Genomic DNA, 16,546 nt, shown 5'->3' on the forward strand with positions numbered 1-16,546 from the left:
TAGTCGCCAATATGCGTAGTGTTTTTATGCAACGTCCGGAGGATCTGCGCTCGTGAAATTTATTTTTCGCTCTTCTCGACGCATTCCTCCAGGCCCTGTGCACTTTCCGGCTGAAAGTGGTCTCAGTCCCGTGTGCGAGCCGTGTAACTCACACGTCCCGTGGTTCGAGGGGCGAATTTTATGGGGCTCATAAGGACACTTGAAACGACCTACACAGCGTCAACAGAGAGAGGTGCAAGGAGAGGTGCACGAAGGAGAGGTGCACAACAACACATTGTGTTGTTGTGCAAAGGAGAAGGAGAGGTGCAGGAGGAGGAGAGGTGCAGGAGAGGTGCACAACACGAGTGCGTGTCCCTCTTTCTAGGTTCGGACCCCCTGTGTGTCTCTACCAGTTCTTCTCTCGTTCGGTGCGAGCGCCACGGGATTCAATCAATCAATCAATAACCTTTATTTCCTTTGAGGAGGAGAAACCCGGGAATAAAAGCTCGGAGAGCTTGACGAGGTCCCGACCCCTTACTAGTCAGCACACAGCAAGATGACGGCCAGTCATACATCAAAGTTACAAAATATACAAGTATCAAAGAGTATGCAAAAATACACACTGAAAGTGGCAAACACGAAAGAAACACAAACAAAAATTCCGGTGCAAATAATTAACAGTATAAACAGAAGCTGTCGCGAACAAAATGGAATTCTTATTTTAGTCCTGCAAAAAAACAAGTTGGCAAAAGCGTTTCACGATATCCTTTTGGTTACAGGTAGGATCAAACTCCACTCGGTTTAGTAAATTTAGCAGTGAGGGCAACGAGTAAGATAAAGATTGTTCATCGTAGGATGTCCTAGGGGTGGGCACGGACCCCATTTCTTTGTATCTGGTTTGACGATCACTTGTGTTTACCTGTAATCTTGCGAGACGAATGGCATTATCCATATGAAATTTAACGAAAGCTTAGCGTACAATCAACCTATAATTGTATAAACAAAACACAGGAAGAATATCAAACTTTGAAAAAAGTGGCTCCGTGGAGAAAGTATGTTGTACATCAGCAATATAACGCACGGCTCTTTTTTGCAGCAGATGTAGCCTGCGCAAATTGGTCGCACCAGTTGTGCCCCACACCATGCTACAATACTGCACGAGAGATAGCACTAAAGCATGGTAAAGCATAAGTTTCACTTTATCAGGGATAAATCGCCGCACATGCGCAATGGCACCAATGGCAGATGACAACTGGGATTGGAGGTAGTCGATATGTTCATTCCAGGTAACATGCTTTGAAAAATATACTCCGAGACTATTTACAGAGTCCACCATCTCTAGCTGTTGGGAGCCAAGAAACAAATTCATCTGTTCTGTCAAGACTTCACCTCTAGGCGTACACAAAATTACTCGTTGTGTTTGCGGCTACCTTCATGATTACGTTACTGTAACTGGTCGGTTACCTTGTTAACTGTATATAAAAATCTGTCACATGTCCAAAAATGCACTCTATTCTAGGCAGGACTGAACAGTGGACACAGTACGAGGACACAGAGAAAAAGCGACAAGACACGAGCGCTGACGATCAACTGAATGGTTTATTGGAGTAACATATATATGTACAAAATAACAATCTGACAACCAAGTGCGCATGTTTCGCAGATGAGATCACTGTCATCAGGCAACTTCGTCCAGGTATGCGATTTCGCGGGGATGAAGCTACCTGATGACAGAGATCTTATCTGCGAAACATGCACACTCGGTTGTGAGAATGTTATTTTGTACATATATATGTTACTTCAATAAACCATGGAGTTGATAGTCAGTGCTCGTGTCTTGTAGCTTCTTCTCTGTGTCCTCGTCCTGTGTGCGCTGTTCAGTCCTGCCATGCACCAACTAGCTCAACTCTCCGTACTTCTGCATTCTATTCTATTTCTGCTACTTCAAATTTGCTTATTTTATATAAACTTTGAACAATTAATGTAATTTTTTTTCTCGCTTCAGTGATTCCACTATTCTACTTCGCCGCCCGACACCTTTTTTTTCCCGCACAAATACTTCCTTGCCATCCACCACTGTACCTTGGCCAATCCCCCTGCGTGGGTGTGTGCCATGTTTACCGAGGTAAACAACAGCAACAACAAGCGCGTGTCCTCATAAGGACACGCAGGAAAAGGTGAAGTTTTGGTTGAAGCACAAAAGAGGCCATGAAATCTGTAGAAACGACGCGGCAATTAGCGTTGGATCTGTCTTCAACACACAGACCCGAAGCTCCTTATTGCAAGCGCCGCGCCAGGCTTCGTTTCGGCACCTGAAGGAAAATTACGAAGGGCACTTAAAACTTCCTGCGTGCTCTGGATGCGAAGGCATTGTTTGTTTAGTTTCCCTTTTATTTGTGATTTATCTGTTTGTTTTTCTCTTCCCTTGTAAACACGCCTACGCATTAGCATAGAGACATAAGGCAATGCGTACACTAAGGGCCCCTTCGTTCGCCAAGAAGCAGCGCGGTTTTGTGGTTCAGTTGTTGCGACATCTTATTTACATACATACATACATACATACATACATACATACATACATACATACATACATACATACATACATACATACATACATACATACATACATACATGCATACATACATGCATGCCTGCATGCATGCATACATACATACATGCATACATGCATACATACATGCATGCATGCATGCATACATACATACATGCATACATGCATACATACATACATACATGCATACATACATACATACATACATACATGCATACATGCATACATACATACATACATACATACATACATACATACATACATACATACATGCATACATACATGCATGCATACATACATACATACATACATACATACATACATACATACATACATACATACATACATACATACATACATACATACATACATACATACATACATACATACATACATGCATGCATACATGAATACATGCATACATACATACATACATACATACATGCATGCATGCATGCATACATACATACATACATACATACATACATACATACATACATACATACATACATACATACATACATACATACATACATACATACATACATACATACATACATACATACATACATACATACATGTATGCATACATACATACATGCATACACATATTCTTTGTTTCTCTAGAAGAGAAAAAGGCCACTGGGCAAAAAGCTACTTCAGAGTAGTTTGACTAGGCCCGGGGCCCATTACAAGGCAGCAGGGAGCATGCAGAATTCAGACATAATAAAGCACAGCGTGAACTTGGATAAGCACTGCAATTTCGAGCGCAAAAGAGACGAAACATGTAAGGTTTTTTTACCAATTAAAATTAAATTGAACATGACAAAATATGACAGGCAAGAAGAGCAATAAATGAAATCATAATCAGACATCTAGAACACAACGCTACTAAATAGTTCTAAGCGATAGACATGGGTGCAAAATAAGATGTTCACTACGAGATAAATAGAAATAGGGAGGCGAAATTTTCTGCTTATAAGTAGACACTGTCAGGATGTACAAGCATGTACACAAAGAATATTTAAGAGAAAAAACTATCATCCTCTGTACGACTGCAGAAATTTCTCACAAAAACATTTTATTTACAGCCGGCATTCCCACACCACCATTCAGTTGAATTAAGTGTGTTAGGAATTAGGAATTGCATCATTTGCCTCCCATAGTTTGCGCGAACCTGAGGTACCGTCCACTTGTTTCTTTGACGTGTATATCTGGGCGGGTCTATTTTTTGTAAGGATGCAAGTTTGAGGGGAATTCACTACGGTGGGAGGCCGTGGATTTCATAAGAAGCAGGACGTTGCACTCTAGCATTTCTTCCACATTACTCTTCATCTGAGGGGAATGCACAAACAGACAGATTATAAAAAGTACCGGTACTCCCTCTAGGTGGCGTACTCAGCCTTACCTCCAGTGCTCTGTTGCACTGCCTTTTTTTTAGAAGTCTTTCGTGCGTTTCCTAAAAGCTTTATAAATAGTTCTTGTAAGCAGAACATAACTTCAGTGTAGAAAAAGCACATTAAAAAAAATGGCGTTTTTGTGGCCCGAGGGTTGCATGCGCGACTCGCAACCTGAAAGTCCTCGGTTTCGTTTCCCTCGCGTTCGGAAGAAATTTTGTTTTACTTTGGCCTCATCTCACCTGGTGAACTCATCTGGGATTCTTCGCGAAGAATTTTATTTCATTTAATTCTTCATTTACAATTTTCTCAAAGGTCCTTTTGCGAAGGTACTGCATAAGGAAGAACGGGGGGGGGGGGGGTAGGCAGTAGAAAAATAACAATAATCTCAACATAAGGCTGAAAAAAGCAAACATAAACAAACAAGGATAACTAGACTAAAAGAAACGCACAATATTCTGCTTAATCTTGCGCAAAAATCTGCCGCACACCCCATTTCGCGAAGTCATTGCGTTCAACGACGCTTGGTATCGTTACCGATGAGCCATACAAAGTTTTTGCATTTTAAAAGTTGCGCTCGATGCCGCTGCGCCGCGGTAACCAAATCAAATCAAATCGTCTTCAAATCGTCTTTATTTTCTCTCTCAAGGAGAAAAGGGGGTAACGGGTAAAAGCCGCATAACTGCGGCTTGACAGAGCCCGGCCCCCTCTATGTACAGTTCGGCAGTAGTGCTAGTACAAATTATACAGGATTCCATTTCACACTTCATCTCACAGACCTAAAATTAGCACCTTACAGAAACAAAAACACTCCAGATGAAAGCACATGCAGTTCGAAATGCATTCGAAACACACATTCTAAAACACATAAGGTTTTAAACATAAAAATTTCAAACACACTCAGATTGAAACACGTTCAGCTTAATAATTTTAAGTTTTTAAAATTCTGGAATACGTAACCTTTAGCGGTAGCAGAAATTAGAAGCCATTTTATAGCAAAACAAAGCACCAATAAAAAATAAAAGGCTCCAAGAAACACAAAACACAATCATTCAAGAAAATCATGTTGTGATGTTGGCTGTAAGGAAATGTGCATGTAGCGCTCGTAATGACAACTTTTCCGGGTAGGTATTAATGAGTGCAAGGCTATACATCTGCTACCAGGCATCTGCTACTATCACATTTTGGGCGTCCTTCGACACTACCTTCGTGGCGCCCGCCCACGCTATGAGGGGGCAGCGGGTGCCAAGAGGTGTAGTTTCAACCGCCTTGTACGGGGCTCGAAGCTCGAGCCTGCGTTCGTCGCGCGCAGAAGAAGCTGCGAGATTGGTCACGTGCGCCCGAAACCAACCGGTGTGTCTGTGCAGGTGGTGCTGCTGACGTTCGACGACGCAGTCAACGACCTCAACTTCGACCACTACACGGAGATCTTCGACACGGGCCGCAAGAACCCCAACGGCTGCCCGATCCGCGGCACCTTCTACGTGTCGCACGAGTGGACCGACTACGGACAGGTGCAGACGCTCTACTCCAAGGGACACGAGATGGCCTCGCACACGGTCACGTGAGTGCTCCTTCCTTACGCGCCCAGACTGTCGTCTGCACTTTATTTACTTGATTCCCGTCGCAGTACACGTTCTCACGTCGAGAAAATGTGATATGGCATTTTAAATAACACAGCAATAAAGTAGCAATGTTATCTTGTGTGGTGAACAAATTCAACAGACAATGACTGCCATGCTCATCGAAAAATATGGCAATAAACAATGGGACAGTATGCAGTATGGTGCAGTATGATGCAGAATGGGGTGTCTTTTTAAACAATTCTGTATTGAATATGCTCGCCAGGACAGTACTACGGAGCGCCAGTCATTGGTAGCTTTGGGAATGGATGACTTGAAAAAATACGGTCCTATTCTCCTTTATATTAGCCTCTTGGCGGTGGTCTCGGAGGCTGCTGTGGACGATAGTTGGTGGTAAGGTCCAGAGTGAATGCTAGATAGTGGCATAAAGTATATGTATATATTGTTTTAATTTATTACAGCTAACAGCCCTTCTCAGGACTGATGTACGTGAGGAGGCAAGCCGTGCGTAATCAGAAAAAAAAACACGAAGTGAGGCGAAATACAAAAGGGGTCAACAGTTCAAAATGTATATTATAGGTGCTACAGAAATGATCGCAAAGCGGAGATGGAATCCCATCGTTTAATGCTCCAGATATCATGTTAGCACGCAGTCCATTCAAACGACAGATCTTTTTTTTTCCCGCGCGTTTCCCTATGTTTCCCTGTGCTGCAGTCAGTTCAGCCTGTCTTTCTGCAGTACTCCCTCTTAATCCGCATTCCTGCAATTTCGAGGACTTTTACATACGCCTCCACTGCGACCTTGTTTCGTAACGCCCGCATGACTGCTCAGGCTTCGGCTGAGACAGATGCTTTCTTGTAATCTATGAAGGCTATGAATAGGGGTTGGTTACATTCTGCGCAAGTCGTTCTCACTTGACTCATCGTGTGATTATCGTCTATAGTCGGACAGCCTTACGAAAGTCATACTGGTCATTTGGTTGATAGATGCGTCAGCTAGTTAGGAGTGGTGCTTGGACGAGTTGGTGCGCCATGTTCAAGAAGAACAGCGCGAAATAGACAAGGACTAAAGGAAAATACACACCTTATCGTTGTCAACAAAAGAATTAAAATTTCTATCTTCAGGGAAGTAATGCTGCTGCATCATTTTGGTTTTTTGTGTGCATGGGCAAATGTGTAGCACCCCTATGTTTTCTTTTTGTTCTTTGGAACCTGTTCCATTTATTTCCACGTTTCGAGCAATAAACCTTTAGTTGCAAGTCAGCGCCTGTCTGTGTGTATCCTCCTTTAGTCCTTGTCTATTTCGCGCTGTTCGTCTTGAGCGTCAGATAGGCTGCTCTGATTCTGTTAGCGAGTACCTTAGTAAATACCTTATAGGCAACGGACAGAGGCTGATCGGTCTAAAATTTTTAAAGTTGTGACGTCGCTTTCCTTATGGATAAAGAGTCAGGACAACCTTAGATTTCAATCAGCCAAATGATCAGGCAGACTTTCATAAAAGATACTCGACAACAGACAAGATATAAATCAGGTGATAGAGAAATGCAAGAGTATAACCAAATCCTGTTTATAGGAAGGTGAAAATTTGGGCTGGCTGGTTCATGATCTTGGTCCATGATCTAGTCAGCGTCTTGTCCCGCCTCTTTCTGTTCTTTGTCTCGTGCTGCGCTGCTCCCGCCACAAGACATGTTTATAGCCTTTGTAGACTCATCATCATCAGCGTGACTATGCCCAGTGCAGGGCAAAGGCCTCTCCCACATCTGCTCAATTAACCCTGTCCTTCGCCACTTGCGGCCACCGTATCTCCGCAATATTCTTAATTTCATCCGCCCACCTAACTTTCTGCCGCCCCCTGCTACGTTTGCCTACTCTTGGAATCCACTCCGTTACCCTTAAGGACCAGCGGTTATCTTGCCTTCGCATTACATGCCCTGCTCAAGCCCACTTCTTCCTCTTGGTTTCAACTAGGATGTCATTAACCCGCACTCATGCAGGCATTGCGAAATCAGGGTGTAGAAGAGTGTTATGTGCAAATATTGGAAGATATCTATAACGGCTGCACAGCTACCATAGTCCTTCATAAAGTCAGCAATAAAATTCCAATAAGGAAAGGCGTCAGGCAGGGAGACACAATTTCGCCAGTGCTATTCACCGCCTGTTAACAGGAGGTATACTGAGGCCTGGATTAGGAACAGTTGGGGATAACAGTTAATGGAGAATATCGAAGTAATCTGCGATTCGCTGATGACATTTCCTTACAAAGTCACTCGTGAGATGAACTGCAAAGCATGATCAGTGAGTTAGAGAGGTGAAGCAGCACTGTGGATCTAAAAAAGTAATACGCAGAAAACCAAAGTAATGCTCAACAGTCTCGGAAGGGAATGGCAATTCACAATTGGTAGCGAGGTTCTGGAAGTTGTAAGGGAATACGTCTACTTAGGGCAGGTAGTGACCGGAGATCCGGATCACGAGAGTGAAGTAACTAGAAGGATAATAATGTGGTGGAGCGCATTTGGCAGGTTCTCTCAGATCATGAATGACCGTTTGCCAATGTTCTTCATGAGAAAAGTATATAGCAGCTTTATCTTACCGGTACTGACCTATGGGGCAGAAGCTATCGAAAAGGGTTCAACTTGAAGGGCAGCTCAGCGAGCTATGGAAAGAAAACTGATACGGAAAGAAAATTGATTCAACGCGTCAGAACTCGGAATACTAATAAAAAATAGGTTACTGCAGCTTGCCCGCCATTGCATTAGCCAACGATAACGGGGCCAATGTGCTCTGACATTGTGCCCGAAAATGTGTGTTTGCTGTGTTAGAACGGCTACTTGGGCTAGTTGGTATAGATCCACTGCTACGAGCCATCGCGCAGAGACGACGGACAAGAAAAGACACACAACAAGGTACACAGCAAAGCGCCTTGCTGTGTGTCTTTTCTTGTCCGTGTTTACTGTTTGTGCGCGTCGAATCAAGACGACATGAAACCTTGTGCAGCAAGACTAAGAGGAAGAAATGGGCTTGGGCAGGGCATGTAAAGCGAAGGCAGGATAACCGCTGGTCCTCAAGGGTAACACACTGGATTCCAAGAGAAGGCAAGCGTAGCAGGTGGCTGCAGAAAGTTAGGTGGGCGGATGAGATTAAGAAGCTTGCGGGAATGCGGTGGCCGCAAGTGGCGAAGGACAGGGTTAATTGGAGAGGCATGGGAGAGGTCTTTGGCCTGCAATGGGCGTAGTCAGGCTGATGATGATGATGTCTTTGCGGATTTCTTCGCACCTCTTGCTTCAGCGTTAGTAGAGCATGGGTTTTTCTGCTGCAGGCACAGCTTCGGCGAGAAGTTCTCTAAGCAGCAGTGGTTCAAGGAGGTGGCCGGCCAGCGCGAGATACTGCACCTGTTCGGCGGCGTGAAGCTGGAGGACGTGCGTGGCATGCGCGCCCCGTTCCTGCAGATCGGCGGCAACAAGATGTTCGAGATGTTGCACGAGGCCAACTTCACCTACGACTCGTCCATGCCCGTGTTCGAGAACAACCCGCCCTTCTGGCCCTACACGCTGGACTACGCCATCAACCACGAGTGCATGATCACCCCCTGCCCGAGCAAGTCCTTCCCGGGCGTCTGGGAGGTGGGCATGGTCATGTGGGTCGACCTGCGCGGCGGCCGCTGCTCCATGGGCGACGCCTGCTCCAACCCGGGCGACGACGAGGGCGTCTACAAGATGCTGCTCAAGAACTTCAACCGCCACTACAAGAGCAACCGGGCCCCGTTCAACCTCTTCTACCACTCGGCCTGGTTCAACACGCAGCACCACAAGAAGGGCTTCCTGCGCTTCCTCGACCACATCCTCTCCAAGGGCGACGTGTGGCTCCTCACCAACTGGCAGCTGATCCAGTGGATCCGCAACCCGACGCCCAACAGCCGCATCAGCACCTTCGAGCCGTGGCAGTGCGCGCCCCGCGGCGACCGGCCCGAGCCGTGCCACCGGCCCACCGTCTGCAACGTGCCCTACCAGGGAGGCCTGCGCTACATGAAGACGTGCCAGCCCTGCCCCGACGTCTACCCCTGGGTGGGCAACACGGGCTTCGGCAGCAAAGGCGCCAGGCGCTAGGGGGCGCCCCTTCGAATTAGTCATGGTAACCCGCGACCGAAGCTATTAGATCTTGAGGGGGGACGATAAATCTTGCACAAAATTGTAGAGGATGTTTAGCCAATGCAGGTTGGAGAGTATGCTTCGACCGCCAGACCACGCGTAGCGAAAACTGTGTAGTGTGTGCGGCAGCTTGATGTCCTCGAAATGTAAGCACAAGCCGCGCTAATTCACTTTAGCGCGTTACCGCTAGAAATCCACGATCGTCTGAATACCAAAAAAGAATGAAAATTCGTCGTCAGCATGCCTCGCAGGCGGCATCGGCCTTAGCGAAGCGGCGAAATGTGGCACCGTGCCTAAAATAGTAGCAAAATATAAAAGAAGTCCAGTACATGCAAGACGTTCAAGAAAGGCTGGATATTATGAGGAGTAAGAAGGTTCTGTGCTGCCCGGTTGCTTCAAGTTAACACTGCATATTTATAGCACCTTTTAGAACACCGAGACAGGCAACGAATTCTACCACATTTGCAAAGGATGAAAATTAAACTTCTTTTGTAAAGGTATTTTCGCTCGATTTTGGCAAGAAATGTTTGAAACACCGATTAAGATGTCTCCTGCCCTAGTACTTACGACAAGGCAATAAGAGAAGCTGACTGTCCAAAGGTGGCTAAGCTGTGTTTGAATGGACTTCCTTCAGTATTGCCATACCGGTCACTACAAAGATCGTGTCAATTTTCTTTTGTGTGAGAAACTAATGATGATTAATGCAAGTTAGGAGAGCAAATCTTCTTCCCAAATGAGCCGCACATGATTGCAGCTCTGCTGCTCTACGTAGAATAGCATTTTTTCTCCAAGGAGTACGTCTGGCTTCACGCATGCCTCATCCAAAGTGCATGCATGTGACTGCCGTACTCTGAGCACCCGTGTCACATTTCGCCGACTTCCCGACCCTGATCATTAGAATCGCCAGATGAAGCGTCAGGATCAACGAGGGACGCTGCAAACGTGCACGTCATCACGCATGAAATATTGTGCATATTGAGGGAACCGCGTAATAGGACAGCGCATTTTGAGCCCATGGGCTCCTGTAATACACGGTCCGTTTCCGCAGCGATACAAGATTGGCCACTTTCCGGACTTGCTCGCGTCCCTCCAAGATTTACCACGCAACACCTGGCGGCTACGGTGGTCCGCGCGGTCGAATCTCACTCACTCTCCAGCCGCCACGAATGCGGAGCCCTGTGTGAAGGCGAGCGCGGGCCACACAGTGCCAGTATTAAGTTCTCCCCACGACAACATCGCATAGCGCGAAGCGCGCTCACCGCTTGGCCGAGCAGGAGGCAAGCAAGCGTGTACGTCGCCCTCGTTAAGCTTTGTGCGGGCCCGTTAGGAAATCCGTACCGGACTGCAGTCGCGTCATTGCGCAGATCATCGCGAACCGTCTTGGCGGCGTCTTTAGACTTGTAGCAGCGAGCCTTTCAGAAATTCCTAGGCCAACTGGGGTAAGGGGTCGACAGACTCCACGCAGCGCTGACTTGTAACGACCTCCTCGCACGCGCCTCAAGACGCGCCCTCGATGTCTGTAGAATCCCAGCAGGTCCGCCAGCTTCCTTTGGCCGCCTCTTCTTTCGGATTGCAGGATAAACGACGAGAGAAACATGCAAAGTACCGGGAAGTCATTGTTTCTTTCTTAGTGGCAAAGACTACAAGTGGGCCAGTTGCCTCCAGACATTGATAGGGCTCGTAAAAAACAAGTCGGCCAAACTTTACGTCTAACACTGTTACAAGTCGATGCTCGGTTATTTACACGTATATTTTGTTCCCTTTGGATGATGGCAAGTCGTCAGAGGCAGAGGAAGCTGTTATACGCCATCGTAGTTGTACAACCACTGAGCTTGGGTTGGCCGATAGATGTTTGAATATGTCGGCGCTGTGTGGCGCTTACTGCGCCCTTATTCCACGTTTATTCACGCGCTTTTCTGCGCCTCGGTGATGAGCCGACGGGCCCACTTCTCCACGTGTCGTGGCACGCCCCATGTCGATGCAATGGGTTGGAGGAGGAAGTCGTGTGGTTCTCCAACTTCCACCTTCTCTTCTGCATTCGGGAAAGCGAAAGACCCCAGTTCTTAACTATTTATTTTTTCCTGCAAAGCTTGCGCAGAACACGCTGCCGAATACTCTGTTTGAAGGCATACCATGCGAACACAAATGAGGGTTGCTAAAGGAAATAAAACAGCCTACTACTAACGCTAGCACCGCCTGCAGGAGCTAAGGGACGCATCGGAAATTCGCTGACCCACTACTGCGTCTCCGTTCCACTGCGAATATTTCGGCTTTTGGTCACTACGTCTAGCCACATCGATCGGGAGCTAGGCTCCACAGCGGAACACGACCCGCATAACGGACTAATCGAAATCCTCGCTAGACATACAGTGCTCCTCAACTTTATCGTAACAGCTTTGAGGAAATCTGCGGCCTCAACCAAAGGTTCATTTGCTGTGAAACTGTGCGCCAAGCTTGCCTACTGAGGTAACTTTTGTCTCATGCCAAATTTGACAACGGTACTTACTTGGTTCAGCAGCGCGTGATGAACGCCCGCAATCGTCAGCGCCGAGAACGAGCAACCGAAGACACAAACGTCCGTTTCTTGCCGAAGGGCGGCGGTATCGCCATCTACTGTCTGCATAGGAAAGCGCCACAACGCGAGAGCGTCGAGGCGAGCTTCGCAAGGTCATGTCCAACAATCTCGGCCAAAAAATTTTTAAATTGAAAAATTGTAAAACTGTTACGTAAATATTGAAGATAATTGTCCATTTTTTTATATGCAGCAAGGTATTTCTTTTAAAGTGCTTCCATCGATCGCACCGAACTGTTAAGACATGCATAGAAAACCAGTGGGAAACGCTTTTGACGATACTAAAAACGTTATTAGAAAAAAAAATTTAAGACAGCCGTCGGGAGATCTGCGCACATATTGATTGTTATAGTGTTATCATACGTTATATGAAAAAAATTCGTTCATAAACGCTTTCCCACTCAAAAATGTTTTTGTCCAGAATTGTTGGGTATGGCGCGTGTCCTTTGATGGCGCCACCGCTGACCATCAGGAGAAACTTGATGTTGGCGGCTGTCACTCCCTCGAGCTCGTCGCAGACGTTTCTGGTATCGCTGTCGAACTTGTAACGATACAAAAGTTACCTCGATACGCAATATTTGTGCGCTGTTTCAGCTCAAACGAGGCTTCGGTTGAGGCGGGACAATTTTTAAAATCTGCCGTGATAAAGTTGCAGAGCATTGTATTCGGGCGAGTGGGCTAGCTAACCGGCCGCTATCCAGTAAGAAGAAGCGGTGTGAACCCGTTTTGCTCAGAGTCCCAATCCAAAGGCTGATTCCGTGGTTGACAAAGGGGCGTCCTTGTGCAACACATGTGCGTTTTTTCTGGCACGGCACATTTGATACAAGGCTGCATTCGCTCTGCAACTCAGCCCTGCCTCAGCCGGAGCATCTTGCCGGGCTTGTCGATGGCCGAACACGATGGCGCACCGCTCGGCTGGAAGCGTAGTCAGCGCTTCGCGCATGCTCCTTCATTCACGGTTGTGAACCCTTGGCGTTGCCATTGTGAATTTGTTTTAGTTTCTTTTTTTTCTGTTTTACTCAATGTATATTTTGTTGCATTTTAGGCGCCATTAAGTTATGCCCAGGAAAGTTTATTTATGGCCATGAGCTTTGTAGACATTCCAGCTAGTATTCGCGAATCGCAAAGCGCGCGTCTCTCCTCCACACCAAGCGCCACAGCCTCAGCCGGTTTCACCTTTGAGTGGAGGACCGGCGCAGTGCTCTTTGCGTGGAGGATATGACATCACGTGAGTTTTGTTGCGCGCCGCTAGGAATTGTGGTTGAATAATCAGAGGCCTCGTGGCACCCATCGTGGCCCCGCTGCATTGGTTCGCGGCAGAGGCTGGCGCCGGCCAGCGAATGAGCGAAGCGGAGGTGACGTATGTCGGCTGACACTTGAGCGCAGACACTTGAGCGCAGACAGACACTTGAGCGCAGACCAGTTCTGCCGCAGCCGACATGCGCCGCCAGCGTCCCCAGTTTCATCCAAAATCAGCTCAACCATCTGCCGAGGCCACGGCGGAGCGTCACGAGGCACTCGGCGTGTACATAGCACGCCCGGAGGAGCGCGAGCCGCAGCTCCGCACTGCAGGAGGAGAAGGCGTTACTCGGTGCCCGGTACCAAACTCTGAAAGCACATCCTTCCGCGTCTGTCCTCAGGCGAGAAGCCCCTGCTGTGCTTCAGTTGCGGGCCCGATAGGGACCACCAATCGAAATCAGGAGGCTTGTTTCGATTAGAAGACCAATATCTGTACAATCTACCAATACGGACCCGAAGGCCAGCCAGTTTCAGTACAACAATAGGAGTGGTCCGCAGACGCACAAGATGGCGCCGAGTGTCGTCCTCTTCTCCTGCTGCTCTCTCTTCTCCGGGCCCACGTGTCGCGCGTGCCGGGTCGGCCGCGCGCCGCCCCCGTGCCAGTAGCCGTGCGGCGTGTGTGTCTCCGTTGTGTCCCCCTCCGACCCCGCACAGGGCGAGCGGAAAAGAACTGCCTCTGCACAGAACCCCCTCGCGGGCGGAAGCGAAGCCTAACTGGCCTACTGAGTGCCCATTCGTGGTATGGGCGGCCTTACTTAAGCGACGGAGCCAAACTGACCAGTGGGTAGCGTAGGCTCTGCGGTTCCTTCTGTTGTCTCAACACGCATTTTGTCAGCCGAGAACAGATGCATACTGCTGTGGCACCACGAAGACAAGGATGGAGGTGGAGTGACGACAACACAAGTGCTCACTAACAACTGACAAAATTTAATAAAAGCACAAAATGTATAGACAAAACCAACGGTTGCATGCACAGTCAGAACAAGGTTACAAAGGCACCAGGCAATAGCACGCGTTACAGCTCCATGAATCTACCTGTTATCGTAGTTCAATGCTCTTTGAAGATAATCAACCTCGGCGTCAAGTAGCAGATGCTCTAGAGAGAACAGATGCTCTACAGAACAAACAGTCTCACCTTGTAGTTTGGCGACTCGTCTCGTTTTACTGCTTCGCCCAATACATGATGGCCACGGTGATTCGCCGTCCGTCGGAAAGCGCAGGAAGCATACCGTCCATTTTCTACCACAGGGCCCTCACAGCGTAGGCGGCACTCCTAGCAGAACGGAGTACCTCTCGTTCTTATTCGCTCTTTTTCGGCTGTGGCTTGGTCAGCCTAAGCACACTGGGTGAAGGGGTACGCAAGCTAGCCTCATATCCCGATGAAATTCCAGTAATGACAACACCAGTCTAAGCAGGTCAGCGCTTCCTATGCAAAACACGGATTGACGCTAAAAAATTAGTTTAAAGCAAAAAATTAGCCTAGCTTCACCGCAGATGGTGCTTCCACTTCCTTGCCATCAGGTATCTGGAGCCGTAACTTGCAATAACCGTTTTAAAATTTCGGTAGCGAGAGTTTTTGCAATAGGCTTTCTTTGCGAGTGGGTCAGAATGCATACCCAGCAGCTTGGGCGTCGTCGTCTAGGTGCCAAGGGAATAAAATAGTAATTTCGCACCACTGCACCTGAAGAAGTTGTGCCAAACAGCCCGATTTCGTATTCTTCGCGTACATTCACATCCCACGAAAACGCTGAACTTCACCTTGCGAGGAGGAAGCAGGCAGGTGAATGCCTCTCCAGTGGTTCCGCAATAACTTGACGCGCTGATACGGCGTCGTGCAAGCAGAACATGCCTAAAACCAACTGCCCAAGTTCTCGGCTCGCAAGATGCGTGACGCAGCCATCACTAGCGCCTTGCGAAGCAGTCTTTTCCCGCCAGGGGGTGATGTGCCAGGCAGTGCACACGTAGAGCAGAGCGCAGTTCTTTTCCGCACACGCGTGCGGCGTGCGGCCGGCCGTACCTGATCCGTTGTGTAGCGATCCCCCGTGTCTTGTTGTTGTACCTCCGGCCGCCTGTGCCGTTTTAGAGACGTTTCTTCCGTGTACCCCCTCCGTGTTGTCCCAATAAATGAGCCCTTCAACAGTTGCTGCCTCCGCCTGTGTCCACAGCCCTACAGACGAGCCTGCCGCGGAGGATGGGCCATGTCGGAGGAGGAGTCACGCCTCTTTGGCAGCTCAGCATCTTCTCGTGCGACGCTACTCAACGGACGAGCGAGGGGAGACGGCGATACGGGAGCCGTGCTTCGGAGCAATAGCGCAAACATGACAAGGGACCAAGAACGAGTAGACACACACAGCGCTATGTAGCGCTGTGTGTGTCTACTCGTTCTTGGTCCCTTGTCCTGTTTGCGCTATTGCTCCCAAGTATGAACAAGCCCGAATTTCAACGTTGTTAGAGCCGTGCTTCCTTGCTAGTTTCTTGCCCAACGTAGCTCTGGAACGTCGCGCTCTGCGATCACGAAGTCTACTGCCAAAACTACAATAGCTTTCAAGCACTGACAGCTGCGCAGGTGTTCTGCTATGCCTAACCTGCCTCACGCAGAAAGACACGGTCCGACACCAGCAGTCGGAACTGAGCCGCTTCGTGAATATTTCGCACGTTGGCAGAAAACACGTCTTAGAGACTCTACACGACATGCACAACGGATTAAGGGAGCAGAAAGAGGGAGATGTTTGCAATAGTCACTGAGATGATGTTGGGTCTTGTGTTTGAGTAATCTGGTTTACGATCGTAAATAGAATTAACGCGGCATAGACCAGCTTTCTATCCACAACTTCTAATGAGGTTATAGCCAGGAAGACAAAACACAGCGGTGCAGATTGTTGATCGAAGATATTTCATCGGTCTGGTGATCAGACCTTTGCCGCTTTTTCACCACCCTGATTATGGCTCAGCTGCGTAGGTGGATGCTGGAACTCGGCGTATTGGAACGTATACGTGTTAGG

At 47.9% G+C, this 16,546-nt stretch overlaps 1 protein-coding gene across 1 annotated transcript in view; it reads left to right on the top strand.

Moving 5' to 3' along the window:
- Positions 1-15,683, top strand: part of Cda5 (Chitin deacetylase-like 5) — a 249,832-nt gene extending 234,149 nt beyond the window's left edge. Inside the window, exons 5-6 of the mRNA XM_089564058.1 lie at positions 5,313-5,509; positions 8,845-15,683. Coding sequence (XP_089420184.1) covers positions 5,313-5,509; positions 8,845-9,631 — 984 coding nt within the window. The 3' untranslated portion in view covers positions 9,632-15,683. The remainder of the gene's footprint in view (positions 1-5,312; positions 5,510-8,844) is intronic.
- Positions 15,684-16,546: the final 863 nt, after the last annotated feature.

Source organism: Amblyomma mixtum, chromosome 10, assembly GCF_055824585.1.
Source record: "Amblyomma mixtum isolate Tamu chromosome 10, ASM5582458v1, whole genome shotgun sequence".
Classification (NCBI taxonomy): Eukaryota; Metazoa; Arthropoda; class Arachnida; order Ixodida; family Ixodidae; genus Amblyomma; species Amblyomma mixtum.